The following is a 22,806-nucleotide window of genomic DNA, read 5'->3' as shown; positions in this document are numbered from 1 at the left end:
AGAAATAAAGAAGAAGTTTGTCTCCTCTGATTGTCACGTATGACGTTGCACAGAAAATGGATCATGAAGATAGAACACTTGACTATGACAGCATCCCAAGAGCTTTTGTGTGCAACAGCGAACATTTTGGGACAGCAAGGGCAGCTAAATGTAAGGCTATTTTGGACGAAACAATTCAGTACATTGACATTGATTATAGATTAAAGACTTGTGTTTGTTTTTTCAAATACTGTTAGAACATTTTCAAACTAATACGACAATCCTAGTGAGTGAAATTCAGTAAGTGAGATATATTACCTGTAAACAAAAGTAGATACTATATTGACCTTTTCTCAGAAGGTTATTTGTCTTTATGTATATTACAGTACTTTGGCAGTGTTGGAAGGAAATGCAGATTTAATACAAGCCTTGGTCTCCTAGAGGAACACAACCTCCTTTTAGTACGAGACACTGAACCAACATATCCTGCTTTCAGGCAAACCTGTCACTCCAGATCTCATTACAGACACTCTTTGGCAGGATTGCTGTACTTTATGATTGCAATATTCTCTAAATAGCTTTTATTTCTCTCTGAAAAACCACGAGATTTGCTCTCTGTTTATGAACTCATTGTCCAAGGGAGACCCTATATAGAGCCATCAAAGGGAATTAATACGGCTTATTTGCAATCCCTTAGCCCTTGGTTATCAGTTTTAATTTAAAGAAAATAAACATCAACACAAACATTGCAAAACTAAATAGGGAAGTTCACAATGTGACTCAACATGACCATCCCTCGCATAAGTGTTAATGCTGATAATTAATTAACAGACAACCCTGACAGGAAACTTCTCCAGCACACCATGTAGCCTCTGCTATGGGTGACACAGTGTGCAGCCTAACCCAGATCACAATGAGACAACAATCAACTGCAGGTATTATCCATAGCATCTCAATCCCACATTTTTTTACTCCCGAAACATGACTTTTAATTTATCTTTTGTACATGTATTTGCAAATCTCAAAATGTAAAGATCAATTTCCTAAGTGTTTGTGTTTTATAGACCCAGGCTTTTAACTAATTCTGCTAAAGAAACCAGTGAATGGCATATACATTACTCTCTCTTTGTGCAGCGATAAATAAAACAAAACTGGCTTCTTTGCACTAAGCAAATAACATTGATCACTTGATATCTGATGAAGGCCACTATTGACCTTATCTACAATTCAGCATGTTCCCTCAATTAATAAAGAGAGAGAAATTAACCTAAGCTAGTTGCCCGGAAGAGGGGCAGTTCCATTCTCCATTAAGAACAAGCTGCCTGTCAATGTCAGGGAAGCATAAACGGACTCTTTATTTCTGTTAAACAAATGATGTTTGCCTGATTCCAACTAAACTATTTTCCTGTCTTCTTTGCCACACTCAACATCAAAGGAGCAGCAAGACCATGTTAGCAGTTGTCAAAATAAATTAGCAAACGCTAATATAGATGTATTTAGTCCTGGACACTGATTGAGAAGCAGAGACGTGTCCACTACAAATCACGTCTAACCCTTAGCAACATTCGATTCCACGCTAAACTGTCCAATTAAATGATCGGTGTGTGTGTGTGTGTGCTATTTGAATTCACTGACAGGCTCTCCCAACCTGATCTCAGGTCAGGGAGAATCAATGTTGCGCGAAGACAGCGCAGAGATCAGAGCTGTTTTGGGTACTGGAATCTGAAATATGAACATGATGTCATGAAAATAAACAACATGCTCTCAGCATGAAAAGAAAAAGAAAAGAGGAACCAGCAGGATGGGGAATCCTCATACACATCAGTTTGATTTTCCAATTGTAATGCTTATTGATAAAGTGTAAACCCTTAATCAAAGTTTTATGATACTGATAGTAGCTTCAGTAAGTATTTTACTTATCTTTAATAAGGTTCAGGTAGCTTCGATTGTTCGCATGAGTTGATTTTCTTTTGGTATTCTTGCCGTTGTCAGTATATTACTAACATTTATTTATTGATTCCCAAGCATGTACATTTTAAACCTGACCACTGCTTTGAACTGGGAGTTGTCTTCGATGTGTAACGGACCGTTAAAATCTATTATTAGTTTAGTTTTTCACTCATACTGTTTCTGGATGTGATATTTCTTGTGTTACTTGTACCTTGTGTTAGCACCAAAGACAAATGGATAACATTTTCCAATTGTATTTACCTCTAAATAAAATGCCCATAACATCCGAGATTCTGGACTTCAGTGAGAATAGTTGTAATGAACTATGATTCTAGTGGATATGATTTTTCATGTAACGTCAGTGTTTTTCACAGTACATCATGAGTCATCATGCAATTTCCTGAAGCTTCAGCTTGACTGTTAGCTCACCTTTCAAAAGGCAAACAGATGAATCAACATGTCAAAAGATGCTTCTTTCACATTTTTAAACTCAAGCTAGAGGGAGATAATGGTCATCATTTTGAATTCACATCACATTAATTTGTTCCAGAGTTCATGTTCAGTTCACAATAATGTCACGGTTGTGTTATTGTAGTATTGAGAACACAAAATGCATATATGCCTGCATCAGTTACGGGCTGCACAGATCTGTTTCCACATGCTGCGGGGGCCAACATGACCTTTTATTCTACAATGTTGAGTTTGGATAAGAAGGAACTGACTGTACATAATATAACCATGAAGCCAGACTTCTAGCAGTGGTGTCATTCTGGACTTTGTTTGAATCGTAATGGATGTATTACAATTCTCATACCTCTAAAGAAAATCAAATAAATACAACTGGGAATTTGAACATTTCTCTGTGGCTAACCCTTCACAGTGTGTGGAGCAATGGATCATGTTAGCATAGGCAGGAAAGGCATGGCTTATTTTTGAAGTCAATTTGTTTTGCCTCCGCATGCCTCAAAGAGGTGATGCATCCTTTACATGTTCACCACCCAGAACTTCAACCTCACCCTCGAAAACACCACTCTAACCCCCTCTCCTCACATTCGCAACCTTGGATTAATCTTTGACAGCCAGCTCAAATTCGACAAACACACAAACCATATCACCAGGACTGCCTTCTTCCATCTGAAAAACATTGCCCGTCTCCGCCCCCCACTCTCCTTCCCGGCTGCTGAAACCCTCATCCACGCATTTATCACCTCAAGACTGGACTACTGCAACAGCATCCTGCATGGTTCATCATCCAAGATTCTAAATAAACTACAATACATCCAGAACTGCGCTGTCCGCCTCCTCACCCACACCCGCTCCAGAGACCACATCACCCCCGTCCTTCAAAACCTGCACTGGCTCCCTGTCCGTCAACGAATACATTTCAAAATCCTTCTGCTAACACACAAAGTTCTCAATAATCAGGCCCCCCCCTACCTCAACGACCTGATCCACCACTACACCCCTTGCCGCAGCCTTCGTTCATTAGAAGCGAACCTCCTCTCTACCCCCACACGAACCAAGCTCCGAACCTGGGGGGACAGAGCCTTCTCCATCGCTGCCCCCACCCTCTGGAACTCCCTTCCACAACACATCAGAGACTGCACCGACCCCCCCACTTTCAAAACACTGACCAAAATAGACCACTTCAGACTGGCTTTTAATTTGTGAATTATGTTGTGTTGCTGTTTTAATATTTTTAATATTTATATATATTTTTTAATTCTATTTTATCATGTTTTATCAAACCACTGAAAAAGCGCTTTGAAATTAAATATATTATTATAAAAAAACATGCTAACTGTGTATTTTCACCGGAGTTAATGCACTTTAATATATCATTGCCATCTAACTAAACCTTTATCATTAACAATAAACCCTGTCAGCCTTGCTGGTTGTCAAGTCCACCATTGTTCTCCTGACGTAACAAGTCTGGCCTGCTGTGCCTGATATGTGAACACCATCGATCAGTTTCCACATTGCCTGTCTGTCCAGTGCAAAAACTACGACATTGTATGCCATGACACGTCTCACTCTATTTAAATGAATCCTACATTTATGTCAGCTCACGTTGCTTTTAATGCTTGTCAGCAATGATATGTGTGAAATTACTTTTGATAGAGTCCTTTTGGGGCCTATTTGTGTTAATTCAGTGGCTACTCAGTTGTTGAGAAATATACCATTGGAGTAGCGAAGAAGCCATTTATTCTCAAGGCAACATTGACTTAGAGAATAAATGGCTGAAGCTTAGCGTGTCGTGTGGAGTAATAACGAGAAAAATAATTATTTTCAAAGTTGTCTTCCCATGAGACAGAAAATACAGACATTAACTGCCCAAATATTAATGAAAGCCACAGATATATTCAATGTCTGTGACTGTGACTCAGAGTACACACTTTTAGAATATTCAATTTCCTTTCTCATTTTATCCGTGCTTTGGTGAAAATTTGAAGTACTTTAAATAACAATAACACTAATAAAAAATGACTAACTAACATCTATGTAATGTGTTTTATCACTTTCTGAAGATTATGATCAAGTGACTTTATGGCATCAATAAGTGTTTTTTATATTTAAAGAAAAAATTACATGACTTGCTAGACTATAATATTATATTAACTGCAGTATATTTTTCATTGTCCTGTTCAACATTTACACTGATGCACTTTCCATTTTTGCCTACTCTCCTTTCTTGACTCTTTATTCCAGTAAGAGTATCACTAAGAGATACTGAGGGATCCAGTAAATGCCCTGATGCATGATATTTTTTAATGCCGTTTAGCCGGATAAATTACATCAGGAAGACATGAAACGAAGAAGACAATGATGGGAAGCCATTTTAGACTAAAAAACATCAGCATCAGCAGTGAGTAGCTGAGTGCGTGGCAAAGCTGTCCATTATAATGCTCGGTGAGAACCTGATGAATCCCAGCAGGATCCAAATCAGTCTACAAATCATTCTCCATCAAAACACGCATAAAAGACCCTGAAAGCAAATCATTGATAATGGCTCCACAGCTGTAAAGCTTCCCTGCTGACACCACCATGCAGTTCACAGTTATTTGCAAATAAAAAACACATTTTGAATGGCCGATGTAAACAAAGAATATGGTTAGCTTTACATATGTTCCTTTCAGCTCTATCAGGGAGATATTTACAGACTCACAATTCTGAGTTTTTGCATTAGAACCATACAGGACCTGAGTTTAAGCTAGATATGCCATATCTAGCTTAAACTCACGTCCCGTATGAACGTAGATACGATAAATGAATAAAGTCTAAGACACAGGGGTATCTCTTCTTGCACTTTATGCTTGTCTTGTATCATCTCTTGCACTTATTATGTCGTTGCTGCTATAGTGTACTGCCATGTGGTAAATACTTGTGTGTGCTGCTCTTGCTCTTTTGCATATCATGTATTTATTTTTTGCTATGTTTACAAATGTCATGTTCTTATATGTTGTATGTCAGGGACTACGGATGGAAATTAGCTCAAAGCTAAAATCCGGCATATTAACACTTGAAGCATTATTTGTCTAAAGTGTTCATTAATGTGCATTGTCCCTATTCAAATAAACGATTAAATAAAAATGACACCAGCCCTGCAATAAACCCTGCCATCATGAAGGTTGTACTGCTCAATGTATTCCTTTTAAGTTGCACTGAAATATGTTTTTAATATTAAGTCAACCTCTATTGATTCATGGGATGAAATTATAGTCAAGTTGAATCAACATCATTTCATAAAAAATGTAAGATTTTAATCCATGAAGCTAAGATTTGTTGCTGGGTTGTCGGAATGCATTAGTTTGAAATAGCTCTATAATCATGAAACTCACTCTAAAATATCCCTAAGCTTCCCTAAATGAACATACAATAAAAGCTGCTATGCATTCACACATTTTTATATTCAAGGAAATACGGGAGCTAGTCCCAGGTAATGCACTGCCTCTTGAACTACAATGTATCAGGACATAGAAACCAAGCTCATAACATTGTATAATATATACATGCTTGTCTGTAGGAAACAGTTTTGTTTATTTTAGCGTAGAAAACATGTATAAAGTTCTGACTAACTTTACGACAAATAATAATAAAGGAAACCTAGTAGTATTGTATGAAAAAGGAAAACTATAAATGTGCAGGAACCTCACGTTTAACATTACGGCAGCATTTTTTATGGTGATATTCAATCAAAAATAGTGTATGCCTTTATTCCTTTTCTTTGAAGCTGCAGACTAGTCGAGAGCATGCAATCAGACTGAGAATAGAAGATTCTGCTGATGATAATGCTTTAACAATCCTGACCTTTGAGTTTGTGCAAGGTTTTTTTTCCGTATCTCACAAATGTACCAGATGCGGGGAAATTATTCTCATGATTCCCTGCATGTAGCCACTACAAATGTCACAGAAGTTCCCAGATGTCTGTTGACTACAAATGACCTCACTGTGATTACAAAGGCCCTCACACCAACAGAGACCAAGATAGATACATTTGGAATAGAACAAGTCAAACCTCAAAATGTCAACAATGATGCACTCGCATGACAGCCGGGGGGGGGGGGGGGGCGGCAATGGGTCTCTGAAAGATGCTTTCCATTTGTACTCCTGCTCTTTGCCTCGTCCAGCGGCCTTTTGACTGATATCAGTTACTAACCTTAGTGCTACTTCACCTGGTGTGCGAAGGCATTACCATGGCATTTCCACCAAAAACTTCTGTTTATGTTTCCAATCTGTAAATAACATTTCAGTTCACTCCAATTCAGGTCAAATTGTTGGCAACGCTGTTTGCCAGCTCTTTGAATTGGAGAGATTAGTGGTACATCAACTAATGACTTATGGTAATGAGGTTTGGCAGAAAACTAAAATGTGTGTGGCAAACATCAGAGCACATTTCCTTTTTACGCCGCCCTGTCAGTGTTTAAGCACATGTTCTAATTCTAAATAAGATCTAATTTAAGAGATAAATAAATCCCTAATTGTTAATTACAAAGACAAATCATGGCTTCTTATATGAGTCATTGAGTCTGTAAAAGCAAGTGTTGCCTTCATGTGCTACCTCCGACTGTGAAAATGACTTGATTCACGTGGATTCACACGCAAGAAACATTCCAATGGGATACATTCACAGACACGCTGAATCAAACCAAATTGAAATGTATTGAGACTTTTTAATCAATCAAAGAAAAAGATTCAAGGCCTATCCACTTTAGAACCCATTTTATTATATTTAGTTCTTTGTCTGACAAGTATTTTAAATACGTTTTCCTTTCAAATGTGTCCATTCATTCGTCATTAAAATATGTTTGTATTCATTGCTCCTCTCAGCATTCAATCATAGCTTGAATACACAGACACAATCTGGATTTCTCTATAGAGATTCTGGTGTGCAATATTATTTCTATTATATCCATCAGTTATACAACGGCTGACTTTGTGGTTGATAGAGTCACCCGAACTTTGCCAGAACATAATTACAAATGCAAATTAGTGTTGAACTTCTCAGTCAATGGAAGAAAATAAAGAAAAGCGTAATATGCAACTGATAGATCCTTAACAATAGGTTTGTTCAATATTGACAAGATAGCAGCTTCAAAAGAAAGCTTACATCAGCTGCAGCCATCTTGTTTTTGAAAATGCCTCGACAGCTCTCTTATTTACAGCCTTTGTGACTGAATGATAGCAATGGCAACATATTGATAATGTGCAATAAAAATATATACTGGAAAATAAACACAATAAACACCATAGTGTGAAATAAAGGACATTAGGGGCCTTTGATATTTGAACAACAAACGGCAAATCTTAGCTATGTATATTTGCAAATGTGCCATGTGTTCCTGAAGAAAAGTTATTTTCTAGCTAATCATGAATGTATTGCATTTTGTGTGGTGTCAATAAGGTTTCAGATGACAGGTACATCAAAATGAGCCTGTCATCATACAAAAATTGCAGTCAAAATTAAATCATTTTTGTGTTTCTATATTTCAAATGGAGTTAATTAAAACAAAGAAACAGTGGTATGAAACCTTGTGTCATTCATAAGCAGGCTTTTGAGTTAAGGGCCTCACATATCTATCAAGTTCAGTAAAAACCATTAAGTGGCTGTCGCTGCATGTTTTATATTATTTTTTCAAAGTACCGGTCTGCACAAGTTTTATCTTGACAATTTTCCTATGTGTATTGCTGACAGACAAACAAAAGATACCAATGGAAACATCCAACAAGAAACCTCTTTAAAAAGCTGCTGCAGATGTAGCTCTGCAGCATTTAATGGGCTGATGTTGTTTTGATGTTGTTTTTTTAGTATTTTATTCAATTTTTTTCACAGATAACAAGCCAAGCGGCAGATAATGTGGTGTCACAAATTCAGTACAGTTACTGTACAATGGTATTTGCCGGCAGAACTTTTTTATTTTCTCTAGCTGTCTAAGGAATCAGTGGTAAATATAAAAATAGACCAAAAAAAACTTTAGTTTTGACAAACTATACGATGTTCAACAATCAGGCAGTGAGAAATCCAGCGCAGAGGAAGAATAGAAGAAACCGATTTCTCAACCAACGCAAGCCATGACAGTCTCGATAACCATCATGATCACACCAGACTCCAGTATTCGCAAAGTGCACGCTCAAACAGATACATGCAGGCGAATGTCCACCTCTGATTAAAAGCTACTAGCTCTCTTCTGGTCCCTGGAGATATTCAGAGAAACAGATAATCATTAAATGACATAGAGGTGGTCAAAGCGGGGAAAGTGGGTTCCTGATCGGTCAATTGGAGTAAATTCTTCCTTTATGGCTACATATGTATCTCTTAAACGCACTAACTGAGAATACGTGTTGTTTAAAGCAGGGTTCAAACTAGCCTAAATGATGCTTTGATGACTCACCTCTTGCTGTAAGTCCTTGATGATTTTGGTTTTTTTCTCCATCTCCACTTTAAGAAATTTGATCTGAAAACAGAAACAGAAAAAAGATCAAACTCAATCCCCCAATTCATTGTTTGTTTGTTTTCCATTCAGTGAACATCTTTAATGAAAGTCATGGAGACTGAGCATCACCGCTTTAGCAGGAGCTGTATGGGAAAGGAAGTGCATTGAACTAAAGGGATTATGACAATGAACCAAAATCAGTGTCCATACATGATTTATTGCCTTTACTTATGAAACGAAAGGCAGGCAATATTTTATTATTGTTATTCTCAGCAAAATCCCATAAAAATCCAGAACTATCAAAGACAACATGATTTGGACACTACATGTGTTTTGTGTAATATTAACAGACTTGTGATTTGCTTTGTGCTATTACTAATATTGATGAATATTTTCAATGTACAATGTTGTACAGAAATAACACTTTTACTTCCCTTTTTGGTCAAATCAAAGTGACATGTTTTCCTCTCCCATGGAGGCACCCCGGGTAACTAGATCAAACCGGTTGAGTCACATCCCCAAGCAGAGGGCATGATATAATCAAAGGTCATGTTCAGTCACTGTCACTGCCCCCGAGAGTAGTAACACAATAATTGAAACATATAGAGAGAGCAAAAACATCCTGATGCAGCATTTAGTTTGTTAATAAGGTATTAAATAACATACATTCGAAAAACCTGTATGCATTAGCTGAGTGAACTGGAGGCTTGAGATGAAGCCAGTGTAAGTAGCAAAGACAGTGTTAGCACTTGATTTACTGTCTTTAATTTAACCAATATGAGCAGCGCTGGTACGTTTACATCGATGCAGTATATTCAGGCTCCAACCATAATTGAACACTGTTTCTTGTAAACTGACAGTAACCCGGAGGCCCCCTTGCTGTAGTGAAATTTTAATACACAGTTTTTAGCTGGCCACCCATCAAGGCTTAAAGACTTTTTAACTCTGATGGAAAACCTGTCACATATTAAATTCCTCTGGTGTCGTACAATCTGAGTTTAGCATAACAAGTGTCCAGAATCGTCTCATCCGGGGCTCTCTGAATGCGGCACATATATTCGCTTAGGCATTTATTCCACAGTGAGTGACTACCGACTATCCACTGTGTGCCTGATTTAATAGCCCATATGCTTATCATTTCATAGTGATATCTTTGTTTATGCCTTTCATCCTGAGCTCAGCATGTCTTGCTAGTGCAGGCCTGTGGCTTGTGTTTTTACAGTTAGACGGAGGTTCAAACACTAACTGCAGATGGCAAACTGCTGCCATGGGCTACCGTACGTACAAATAATAAGGTGTGTGGGATAGATAGGCCAAGGTATTGTCTTTCTTTCTTTTCTCTTTTGGAAAGACCTTTTTTTGTGTTGCATGTCCTTGAGAGAGGTCATCAAGATAGTGTGGAGGACAAAAAGGAAAAGCTTCATGAGGCTTGTGACCTCATAACAGGTGTGTACCCCAGGGAACTGTAAACTAAGCCTCACCAGTTGACTCATATCCCAAAGCAGGGTGAGATAACATCAAAGTTTACGTTTGAGCCTTTCAGTCACCGCCACAGCCCTCAGGAACAGCTCGAAAAACAAATACTGGTGCAGCATTTAGGGATCGAAAGAGAGATACAAAAAAACAGCATTACAGCATACTAGGTAAGTCGGATGAATTAAGCTATTGTTTGTATTAGTTATTATATTTGTTCAGCAATCAAAATAAGTTAATTCTACTGTATCTCATGTGAAATGTACATATCAATCAATCAATGTTTATTTATATAGCCCAATATCACAAATGTTACATTTGTCTCAGTGGACTTCACAGTTTGTACAGAATATCAGTATGACAATACGACACCCTCTGTCCTTAGACCCTCACATCGTACAAGGAAAAACTTCCAGAGAAAACCCACAGTTTAAAGGGAAAAATGGGAGAAACCTCAGGGAGAGCAACAGAGGAGGGATCCCTCTCCCAGGACGGACAGACGTGCAATAGATGCCGTGTGTAAATTGAAAAGATAATACATTTGCTACATAGGTAGTCCAATTGTTTGGAAATGCATGTGTGTATAATGGGAAGACTAATCCACGAGAATATCCATCCAGGACTTATGATCCAGGACCACAGCCACGACTCAAGATCCAGGACTTGCGATCCATGACACAGGACCGCAGGATCATCCATGACTCTGGATCACGGCGTATATAGACACCAAAAAGAAAGAAATTTGGGGAAGCTGGGTTAATCGGAACATGAGAGTACACAGGTATAGACAGAGAGAAGGAAGAAGTAAGATGTCCCCCGACAAACTAAGCCTATATCAGCAAAACTAGGGGCTGAATCTAATCAGCCCTAACTATAAGCTTTATCAAAAAGGAAGGTCTTAAGCGCACTCTTAAAAACGGATAGGGTGTCTGCCGTCCGAACAAAAACTGGAAGCTGATTCCACAAAAGTGGAGCTTGATAAGAAAAGGCTCTGGCTCCCATTGTACTTTTAGAGACTCTAGGAACAACCAACAACCCTGCATTCTTGGAACGCAATGCCCTAGTAGGACAGTAGGGTATAATGAGTTCTTTAAGGTAAGATGGCGCCTGCCCATTAAGGGCTTTGTAGGCGAGAAGAAGACTTTTAAATTATATCCTGTGTTCTATAGGGAGCCAGTGTAAGGCAGCCAGAACAGGAGTAATGTGGTCCCTTTTCCTAACTCTGGTTAGTACACGAGCTGCAGCATTTTGAATCAGCTGAAGCGACTTGACTGACTTCTTGGTACACCCTGATAATAAGGAGTTACAATAATTAATCCAGCCTTGAAGTAACAAAGGCATGGACTAGTTTCTCTGCATCGTTTTGAGGCAAGATATGCCTGATTTTTGCAATGTTACCTAGATGGAAGTAGGCGGTCCTTGAAATTGATTTTATGTGGGCGTTAAAGGATAAATCCTGATCAAATATAACACCAAGATTCCTTACAGTCTAACTGGAGGCCAGATGAATGCCATCCATAGTTAGTATATCTTTAGATACGTAATTTGTTTCGTAGATTCTTTGGGCCAAGTACAATAACTTCAGTTTTGGTCGTGTTTAACATCAAAAAATTTAAGGTCATCCACGTATATATATATATATATATATATATACACATATATGATTTTTGTTTTCACTGATTCTCAAGTCAATGTATTTGAAACCATTTGAATGTTGATTAGTAATTTCTGTGTGTCAGATGACATTCTATTGGATAAATGTTTTTTAATTAAGGACTCTAAACCGAGAAATTGGAGAGTAGCTACAATAAATACAAATATTTATGCACAGAACAAAAACGCCCTGATGCAAAACACTGTCTTAAAAAGAGATTGGCTTGAAATGTATTGCCCATACAGTATCTATCGGCACATATAACTTATTTTCTGTCTGCTGCTTGCTGTTTGCTCTTGGTACAAAAAACTATTTTTGGACCATCTCTCTTGAGTTCTTGTAAGTCCTTTTTTCCCACTCAATGTTATGTGGACATGAGGAATCTAAACCAGATACAGCATTTCATTGTTCTATTGACCGTCTGTGGCATTGTATATGCTGCAGAGGTGTTCCTTTCCATTTGGAATCTTAGCAGGAGGGATACATTCCATTTAACAGAACATAAATGTCAAACTCAAATCATAAAACCGAGCAACTGGGATTTGTCACCGTTTTAGAAATTGGCAACAATGTCCCTTGAAATGTTAGAGTTATATTAATGATGTGCTTTGATTGTTTATTGTTGTTGTCAATGAAATCTCACAACAGTGCATACGAAGCCGTGACTATTACATTTAATTCATTAGCATATACTGGACATCCCAGAAAAACTCCAGCGCTACTCTGTAGCTTTCTTTGCAGAACAACAGGCTTCAGGGTGATTTGTTGATAAGGAGTTGTGTTGCAGAATAAGAGGAGGTTTATCTGAATACTATGGGGACACACATGTTGGGCAATAAAGTAAGATAGAGCATATGCATAGACACAACTTTAAGTAAAACCAAACATCTACAGACTAGCTGAGTACAATGTATGTTAAATAGGTTTTTCACCGGCAACATATGTTAAACAATAATATAGTGATAACTTCATGCTATAGGTACTACCATGACTACACAACAGTTAATTGTTTGGAGTAAACCCATAGACTGTATAAATCAAATGGAAAAACCCGCACAGAAACTCTCTACACAGTCACTAGTTGCTTTGTTCAGTATAGTTCAGATGCCAAGAGTTTGTCGTTATCTTGTTTTTGTTTTTTACAAGCAGTGACACAAGAAGGTGGGGCTAAGGACCACTCAAACTAATTTTTTTAGGCAACTTAAATATTTACAATTGATTTTCATAAACTAAAAAAACACAATCTCATAAAGTTGATGTTCAAAGACAAAAACAACACTGGGGAAGTAACCTGTCAATCACAAAGTAGCATACGCTGCTGTACGGTCTATTTTACTCTCTATGGGACTAACATTTGCAAAATAAACATTATGCTGTTAGAAGGATATTTGAAACCATAAATTAAGACCTTACATTGATGTTTACAACAAATAAAATGAGTAGTATGGTCATTTTCTCATAGACCTCTACACACTTGCACTGCTTTATGCAACAAGAGAAGTCGAACCCTGCTGGCCTGAGGAAAAAATGAAGGTTTAAGGCGGTTCTAAATGCTTTTTACAGAACCGGAAACGGTAGGCTTTCATTTTAATGATCAGAGAGATTAAAAAAAGAAAAAAATAAAAGGTTTATTTTAATTATTTGCACTTGTGTCTGCTTTCACTATAGAACATAATACTGGGGCTCGGATATTAAATCAAATAAGTCACAACATATTTTTAATGACATTGTTATATATTGTTAGCAATATGATTATCTTGCTACACAGCATTTGAAAAGGCCCTAAAATATAATTAGTATAATGACTGGAAACAAAAGCAAACATGCTTTATGGACAAATGTACAGTAGGCTGTGGCTAAGTGTAAGTGAGCTAATCTTCAGATCATGGAAGCAATGGTTCAATCCCCACTGCAGTCAACATACCCCTGTGTCCCTGGGCAAGACACTTCACCCCAAATGGCTTCTGTAGGGATTGGCCACACTATTTAATGCATATAAGTTGTTTTGGGTAAAACCGTTCAACAAGTGACATGTAATGTAATGTAAATATAAACTTAATACACAACATAAATACATATATACATATATTGACCTATTCAATGTGCAATAATTCATATAATCACTTCAAAAGATTATTAATTTGTTTAAAAAAATATATGATGTTTTAAAAAATATATGATAATTGTTTTGATATAGCTGGTAACTCAATCCAGTTGTTTCAGTGTCCTTAGTACGGACAACAAAGGACTAAAGCAGTCTTTTTTGATATCATTGGTAACCATTATGTGAAAGTGCTCTTAACTAGCAGCATACAATGTAAGTTCAACAATTATCACTTATTAATTAGTTAATTTTGTCAAGGCAGCATTTTTTGATGACTCTTACCATTTTCTTTGTGGTATTGCCACAGCCATGACAGATGCTTATCGAGAATATTTGTTTGGTAATTTAATTAGTTTCAGTCATGCACATTAATAAGTCTAAAGACCTAGGACAAATCCTTAAGTTATGAAGATAGTGTCATCTTCTATTAATCATTACATTTAAAATGAATGGATCTGAAATTATAAAGTTAATAGCTAAATTAGTCATCAGGTTAAACTGACAAAACATGAACCTGTTCCCACTGGAAACAAGTGTTAATGTTCAGCTTTTATATGATTCCTTCAATATTAAACTCAATATATTGACGTCAGAGACTACTGCTCCAATTTCAATACATCACCTTGGGCTTTGGGTTCTTCACCATTTTACTGAAATTATAAAGACCTTGTGATTAATTTAAATTATTTGCTAGATAGTGATTAAGACCTGTGTGGAATATAAAGCAAGGTGTCAGTGTAGTGTGCAGCAGAGATATACAGGTACAGTGGATACTGTAGACAGTGGGATTGATTGATGGATAGATAAGAACATGTTCTTGGGCTATAATGCCTTTGTCTGTTCTTATCAAATATTTCTGCGTGGGTGTCAGGGTAGGAGGACACATAGATTTCTCTTTCAATTTCTGAGAGTTTCAACTAATGATGTATCAAGGAAGCGAGAGAGTTGGCTGGGTAATGAGTGTGGATAACGGGGGGACTGTGTGACAGGTGACGGCGCTGGTTAGAGGAGACTGGATGTTGACGGTCAGGTCAGCTCTCTCTTACCGTGGCCTGCTGCTTCTCCGCTCTCTCATTGGCCTCTTCCAGCTGCTTCTGCAGGGCTGTCTGGAGGGACTTCATCTCCTCTCTGTCAAGTGGGAGGGAAATGAGAAACACCCTGTTAGCAGACCCTGCTCGCACCATCAGCGGCTTCGACCACACTGTCACACAAAAGCTTTTCTTTTAAATACCACTGAGGAGAGTCCTTTTGCACAGACACTCAGTAAGGTAATTTCACGTCACATTTCATGTTATGAAAAAAATGAAATGTTGGAGAAAAAAAAATCAGGTTTTCCGTTCATAGACCCATATAAATAAAACGTATACATTATAGCAGTTTGTGAAGAAAATATAAATACTGTAAATTCAAGTTTCAACAATCAGAAAGCACTCAATTCAATATGACTTTTATATTTTAAATATAACAATTGTGGCTATACCTTTTCCCAGTAGGAAAACTGATGCAGTAATGCAAACAGTGGCACCTTATTTACAGTGTAATTAGGTAATGCAGGTAATGCAGATTATGTGTACCGGTAGCTAAACTGACTGGCAAGAGTGCTAACATTTCCTTTTTTTTATTTGCTATATTCCATTTAGTTTATTTGAATTGATTGTCTTTGGGCAATTCTTTTTTTTTTGCTGTCAAAACAATATTGTTTTGCAATAGTTTAAAATTTATTTATTATCCTTTAAAGTTCCCCTGTTTGGATTTAACGGTTCAGCTGCAGATTATTGTTTTAATGTTGTTGTTTTTTTCTCAAGATAAAGTACAGTTTAACGACCAAGAAGGCACATATCAATAATGGCTAAGGTTACAGACTTAAGGTCAATAATGCATTAAAGAATATATATAAAGAAAACATAAGGCGCGTTCACACCGCTGTACTTTTCCCACTTTAGTTCCAATATAGTTCCGAAATGTCGCGTTCACACCAAAAAGAGCCGGAACTAAAATTAGTTCATCAGAACCTTTTTACTCCCTTTTCCGTCCCTGCTAGAGAGCAGGGACTTTTGTGGGAGAAAAAGGTTCCTATGTCTGATTGGCCGGGCGGAATGCAAACCACGCCCCGTAAAACTCCCAAAAAGTTTTGTGAAACCGCCATTTTATTATCCTCGCATTAGCATTATGAGCATTAGCCCAGTGCACAAACGCAGAGAGACTAACTTATGGCAACACAAAAAAAAACATGGGAGCGGTGGAGATGAGGAGGTGTCGGCGTTCTGGCGATTTACTCAGAAGGCTTCGGGCGGCAGTATACGCCGTGAAGTTGTTTGCGGCCTGCCAGTAAACCCAAAGCAGAAGAAGAAGAAGTGACGTCAGCGGCTTTATTTGCCTAATCGTCCCCCAGGGACTTATTCCGGTGTGAACGCGATCTGCACTTAGTTCATGAGAACTAAAGAGTTCTCATGAACCTTTGTAGGAAAAGTACTGCGGTGTGAATGCGCCTATAGTGCTTCACACTGATTTAATGCATGCGGTTTGAAGGCTGGTGCTGCATTCTTTATGCACTTAACATAAATGTTAATTCTTGGTATGCAATGTGTATTTCAGTATCGTTTGATGCTCATGTGCACAGATAACAGCAATGCACACTAAATTATCAATCAAGTGGGCAAGGGATGTGGGTCAGTGGTTTCAAAAACGTTTGTAGAAATCACACCACGAGGAAGCCTAGTTATTTTAGAGGTAGCATTTGATTTACTGTTTCCATGCATGGCTGTACATTCAAAAGTCCATGATGCGTTTGTAGTCTGCCTCTGATGTAGGGAAGCGGCCAATGTTTGTATGGAAAGGGTGGCATTGCATTGCAGCTATATACACTCTAGGATTTCACATGCCAATGAACTTGTCTCTTGGCATAAATTCAGCCGAGCAAAAATGTTTCTTTACAGCGACCAGCCAACCACCACTGCCACGGAATTTCATTTCTTCTCTCATCTCCTGCATCCAAGGCTTGGACAAATTCAGATCAAAACTGCCCAAACACACAAAAAAGGGCACAGTAAATGAGACTCTAACATACCTTGAAAGCAGAGTGGTGAGCATAGAACACAATACTTAAAATAAGCAGCAGGTTAAATCACAGCGGAATTCCTTTTTACTATTTTTAAACCTTAAAATATTATTTTGTTGCCGTCTGCATCTAGTCCTTTTGTAAATGTGTTTCTGCATTACAGTCTGTGGTAAACATATTTTCCGAAACCAAAACCAATCAAATCGCTGTTAAGGGTTGTCAAAAATAAACGACTTGCAATGAATCACCTGTCTGCATGCGCCTTGATTGAGTCAGCTAGTAATCACACTTGGCAGATATTGAACTCCAAAGTTGGATTAATAACATTTTAAATAAAAATTGCAGCTCTCAACTGCTAGCTAAGCAGCATCGAGCTAAGCTGCAGCTTTATGGTTTTTAGCTTCATGACATGTGAGTGCTGCCGTACACTGGTGATAGGCTATTGATTGGCTATCAGGATACTGCACACTGAAGGTTGGACTTCAATCAGGTTGACATTTCAGAGAGCATGAAGGCCACAAATGACTCATAATCATTAAAAGTCTCATTACACACAGCATTAATCAGACAATCCTAACCGGTGAAGCACTTTAGGTAAACGCTTTTCCAGCTTGCCCGAACAAAGATAAAGCAATACATCACAGACATTTGATGTGCTTTTTCACAAAAAGCAGACAGGCAAATTATTTTCGAATATACAAGAAGGATTTAAGATTGGATTATGCATTCTCCACCTGCTCCTTTATATACTGTAGTGCCATTTTAAAGCAAACAGCAACACCTTAAAATAACAAACATCAATAATAGTAACTCAGACATTATTTAACGCTTCTCTCTACTGCACAAGTATGTGATCCAATATGAACGCTTTATTTTCCATCCATGGTGAATCAGTTATTTCAACTTGGCAGACGTCGCCAAATACTGCAACTCCCATGAGCTTAGGTCCCAGACCAGAGGTAGAATTCGAGCAATAAGGACTTTTAAAATGTTTTTCCTCAGCAATTGGATGTTGGTTGATGAAATGCACCTTGTGAGATGCAGTAAGTGCCTACCAAAAATGTTTTAAGAATCCCTGGCTTCTACTTTTCTTTTTTTATTAACAAACTAGTACATTTCTAACACATTCATCATTTGTACTGATGAGTTAACCAGGAGAGTTTCATGCCAACCAAAGCTATAGAAGGGCATCTCTCATGTAAAATACTCATGTTACGTTGATGGCAAAAATAACTGGAATTATGACTTTCCGATCCAGGGGTGCTCAAAGTATTTGTTACTTGATTTGAAGAGTTTTCACAAGCTTAAATAAGTAATAACTATATACTTACATAAAACTGTATTTAAAGCAATGACTTTTCATTTTCCCAACAGCTATGGCATTGTTGGCAGTGACCATCTTAAATATTGTGCTGGAATCTTATCAATCACAACTGCTTCAGGTTATTATAAATGCATAACCTACATTTTGATGACAGGCGTGAGCAGCCTGTTACTGTTGGCAACTCATGTCTAAGTCATCCATGATGCTTCAATTTACCTCTGTTTGTGGCTGAGCTCCAGAATCCTCTGCACGTCCTTTTTGGCCACTGAGTCATCCTTTTTCAGCGACTGAAAGAGCACAGAAGAAGACATTATTTCAAAGTACCCCATAAGGCCAGAGACAGCAAATACTCTTTAAAAACATTCCTTGAATCTTGCAATAAATGTTTCAAAAATATAACAAGGTTTTTAAGGTTACAAATAATCTCAAGCAACAGGGAAAAGCGTCAGTGTTAATTATGCAACTCCTAAATGTAGAATACTGAAACGAAATGTCAAAAGCACGAGACTTTTAAGGTAATTGAGGTGAACATTATTGAATGATGAACCAGATGTAAAATGGTGTTGATGCAAAACACCCCCGATCGGAAAAAAAAAAACTAAGAAAAAAACCGAAATAGCCTATATTAATGTTGGGATGAAAGTCTTCCAAGAATCCTAACGAGGGCACAGATTGGGGTTTTCAGGTGTCTAAGCATCTGCCTGATGGCTAATTATGGATTAGTCAGGTCTCTGATTGCTCAGCAAGCCCTAAGATATTTCTTACTTGTTATGAGCCAAACAGACATTTCCAGGCTCCTAAGGGAGTGTGGACGCTTCTCTTTAAATGTGCTTGAAGGGAATATCTATGCAATTAACACAACATTTCCATAAACCCCGATTCCTCCTGTCACAGAGGAGATGTTTCTTCTCCTCGGCAGCCCCTGAATTCATGTTCACTTATGTATGAGAGCTGGTCTAAAAACGGGACCAAAAACAACTCTTGACAATAGAGAATGTATATCCACTTCAAATAATTGAAGTTGTGCAGTTCGAATAATAAAAAAGCATGAAAATGTATGTTATTTGCAAAATAACATCCCTTTCTCTCTTTTGTCTCCCTTGAATCGATAATTTGTATCATCTGTCATGGAGCCAAGATCTAAATGACCACTTTTCTACTCCCCCCCAACATTATTGTCCACAACAAAAGAAAGATAAAAGCCCAGGCCTCTTATTTTAACAAGCATTGTTTTGTCATATACTGTCACAAAAAGAGCTTTACTGTTTGGATGAAAATAATCTTCAGTACACAATGTCAATTGAAGTTGAACATAATTTATCCCTAAGGCCTAAAATGAATGCAACATATTTATAAATAAAGAGAAGAGGCGATAAAAAAAACAAATTATTTTGTGTGGTTTTATTCTCCTCTCTGCCTCAATTAATTTCGTCCATAAAGAAACCAATATCATTTCCAATTAAAATAGGCCCAGTTTAACACATTGTAAAAGGCTTCTGTAGTTACATAGTAAGTGAATATGGTTATAAATTACAGTTCCTACATTTTTATGTTAAAACTAAATGGAGATGTTCACTGGATCACATAAGTCTCTGTTCTTCACATAAATCAGTGTTCTATTATTAGTGTTTCATTGTGAAAAATGCAGTTTACAAGGTTCTTCTTCAAGAGATGACTCAAAAGCTATACAATAAAATATTTTTAACTATCAAACTGCCTTTCTTTCTTTTTTTTACTCATGTGCAAATGTCTCATGTTAGGATCATCTAAATTGTCACTGGAGCCCACAGTAAGGGGCAGGATAAAAATATAGATCATAATGTCTAATCTTGTACTAACTGCTTCGCAGACGGGAGCGTTTGCCAAGAATAAATTCCCCATCACACAAAGCTTTATTATAAAGGGCTTCTGACCACCACCTATGGGCGACTCGTTAAAAACAATAAACACTTGCTCCATCAGGTCTATCCGTATCTACTAACGGCTTCTCCCTGTTGACTTGATTCCCCTTTAAAAGCTGACGATTTATTTTTATGTAGATGATGTTTTCCCCCTGAAGCTTTGTTTCAGAGCACACTATTCCAAATCTAACCCTACCTCTGTCCTGCCCAGTGTGCTGGCTTGGGGCTCGGGCCAAGATGGATGCCAACCTGGCTAGCCTTGAGTGAATAGACATCAGAGCCTGCCCCGCGGATAATGATAGTCTATCTGCATGAGTTTTTCCCAGACACATTGGACATCTCTCGCATACACACACAAATGTTGGACAAATTGTCATTTTACATCAGTTTCTTGATTTTCAGACAATTCTATTAGCCCATAAAAGTGATCTGAAAGTGAAAACATAGACATCCTGCGAAGAGGAAACTATCACTCACACTGCAGCTGTGAGAGCGCTGTGCAGAAACGCAGGGCATCTGGCACCAAAGCTCTTGATGTCCAAGACGGGGGCATGTTTTGTATCATTGTTTCATACACTAATGGGGCTGAAAAATAATAAATGATTCAAATGTCTGTATATATAATTGAGTTTCTCTCATTTCTTGTCATTGCCAGGAGGCATAATGAAGTTGACCTAAACTGACTGCTGGGAAGTGTGTGCAGTATGTGGCACTGTGATAATTATGTTATGCAAAATGCTCACATAATTATAATCTCACCAATAAAATGTGTTATTACTCGATGAAAAGTCCAGGACCAGAATTTGGGGAAACCAAGGGATATCTCCTTTTGCACTAAGGATAATAATCCTCATTACCATCCATCTAAAAGCTGTGTTATTAACCCATTTATATTCCTACATTATGGAAAATAAGCCTTTCTGTAGGAGCTGGGGTAAACATTTTTGCATATTTTCAAAATGTAAAAAGGCGTTTGTGGGCATAACAACTTTTCTTTAGATTAAGGTGCATTCATTTTTATTCTTTTACAAATCCATCAGAAAAAGTTGATTACAATCTAGGGGACAGGGATTTGTTTACATTCTGGTTTTAAAAAGACATTACATTTTTCTGATTCATTGGAAAATGAACAGGTTATGTTGAACCAACTTAAGGGTTGTAAACAAGCGAACAGTTAAAACTATTTATTTTGTATATTATAAACGTAACGTTTAAATTGAGTGGACTAATATGATGTTCAAAAAAGTTGTTTGAGTAACTATAGGTTACTTACGTAACCCCAGTTCTCAGAGTAACATGAAGTGAGATGTCTCACTATGGGATGCGCCTCAACGCGTATGCAAACAGAAGCATCAATCTCATTACGCCAATCCTGATTGGCTGGTGATCTTGACGTCTACGTCAGTGAATCCACCCACCCTATAAGTAGCTTGCGCTACGACGCAGCGTCATTCAAAATAAGCACCTCTTCTCGCTTTGCCTTAGCAAGAAGGACCGTCTGGTGAGACATCTCACTTCATGTTACTCTGAGAACTGGGGTTACGTAAGTAACCTATAGTTCTCATTCATAACACTCCGTTCGATGTCTCACTATGGGATATTGAAACTCCCGTATTGCTAGACATGCTTATCTCGAAAATCACCAAAACAACCAGAACTTAACAGGTAGAACCCTGTCTCAACACGGGGCCCAGCACTGCGCGGGCCACACTTTGAGCAGAGACATCTAGCCTGTAAAAGCGGACAAAAGTGAGCGGTGAGGACCAGCTCGCTGCTGCACAAATGTCTTGGATGGAAACACCCTTGAACAAAGCCCAGGATGTAGCCAGTCCACGAGTAGAATGAGCATGCAGGCCTGTTTGTGTCTGCAAACCCTGACTCGTATAAGCCAGAGCAATCGCTTCCACAATCCAGCCGTTGCCTGGTAACGGGCTTGCCCTTCTGAGGGTTAGCCCAGGATATAAAGAGTTGGTCATTGCAACGAAACTCTTTTGACCTGTCCATATAGGTGCGTAAAGCACGAACTGGACACAGCAAATTCGGCCGCTGTTCCTCAGAGGAACACAGCGGCGGAGGAAATGCCACAATGTCAATGGGGGTACATGAACCAACCACCTTAGGTATAAAGGCAGGTTTGGGNAGCAGACCTGGTGTGAGTCTGTGCCTGAGATCTTAAACCCGCAGCCGCATAGCCGAGCCTCCGAGTCCCTGACTCCTCTGGTGTGAGGGAGAGAAGGGTCCATCTTTGTTCGCCGGGGTGTCGGCGTGGAGTGGACACGCTAGTAACAGGTACGTTACTGAGAAAAAAATCCCACTTTGTCGTTAATCCGAAGGGAAAAAGCAACGGTATAGATTTTATTCTTTAAAGAATATTAACTGGTGTGTTAATACCTTTTGTTTTTATCTCCGTCTCCTCTGGTGTGAGAGAGAA

The 22,806-nt window shown here is 38.1% G+C and overlaps 1 protein-coding gene across 1 annotated transcript in view; it reads right to left on the bottom strand.

Moving 5' to 3' along the window:
- luzp2 (leucine zipper protein 2) overlaps nucleotides 1-22,806 on the bottom strand; it is a gene marked incomplete at its 5' end in the record, with an annotated part of 77,332 nt that overhangs the window by 53,335 nt on the left and 1,191 nt on the right. The window contains 3 exons of the mRNA XM_010766800.1: nucleotides 8,820-8,882; nucleotides 15,139-15,220; nucleotides 18,691-18,761. Coding sequence (XP_010765102.1) covers nucleotides 8,820-8,882; nucleotides 15,139-15,220; nucleotides 18,691-18,761 — 216 coding nt within the window. The remainder of the gene's footprint in view (nucleotides 1-8,819; nucleotides 8,883-15,138; nucleotides 15,221-18,690; nucleotides 18,762-22,806) is intronic.

Source organism: Notothenia coriiceps, unplaced genomic scaffold (assembly GCF_000735185.1).
Source record: "Notothenia coriiceps isolate Sejong01 unplaced genomic scaffold, NC01 NC01_scaffold00000319, whole genome shotgun sequence".
Lineage (NCBI taxonomy): Eukaryota > Metazoa > Chordata > Actinopteri > Perciformes > Nototheniidae > Notothenia > Notothenia coriiceps.
This window is presented reverse-complemented; position numbering and strand designations above follow the sequence as displayed.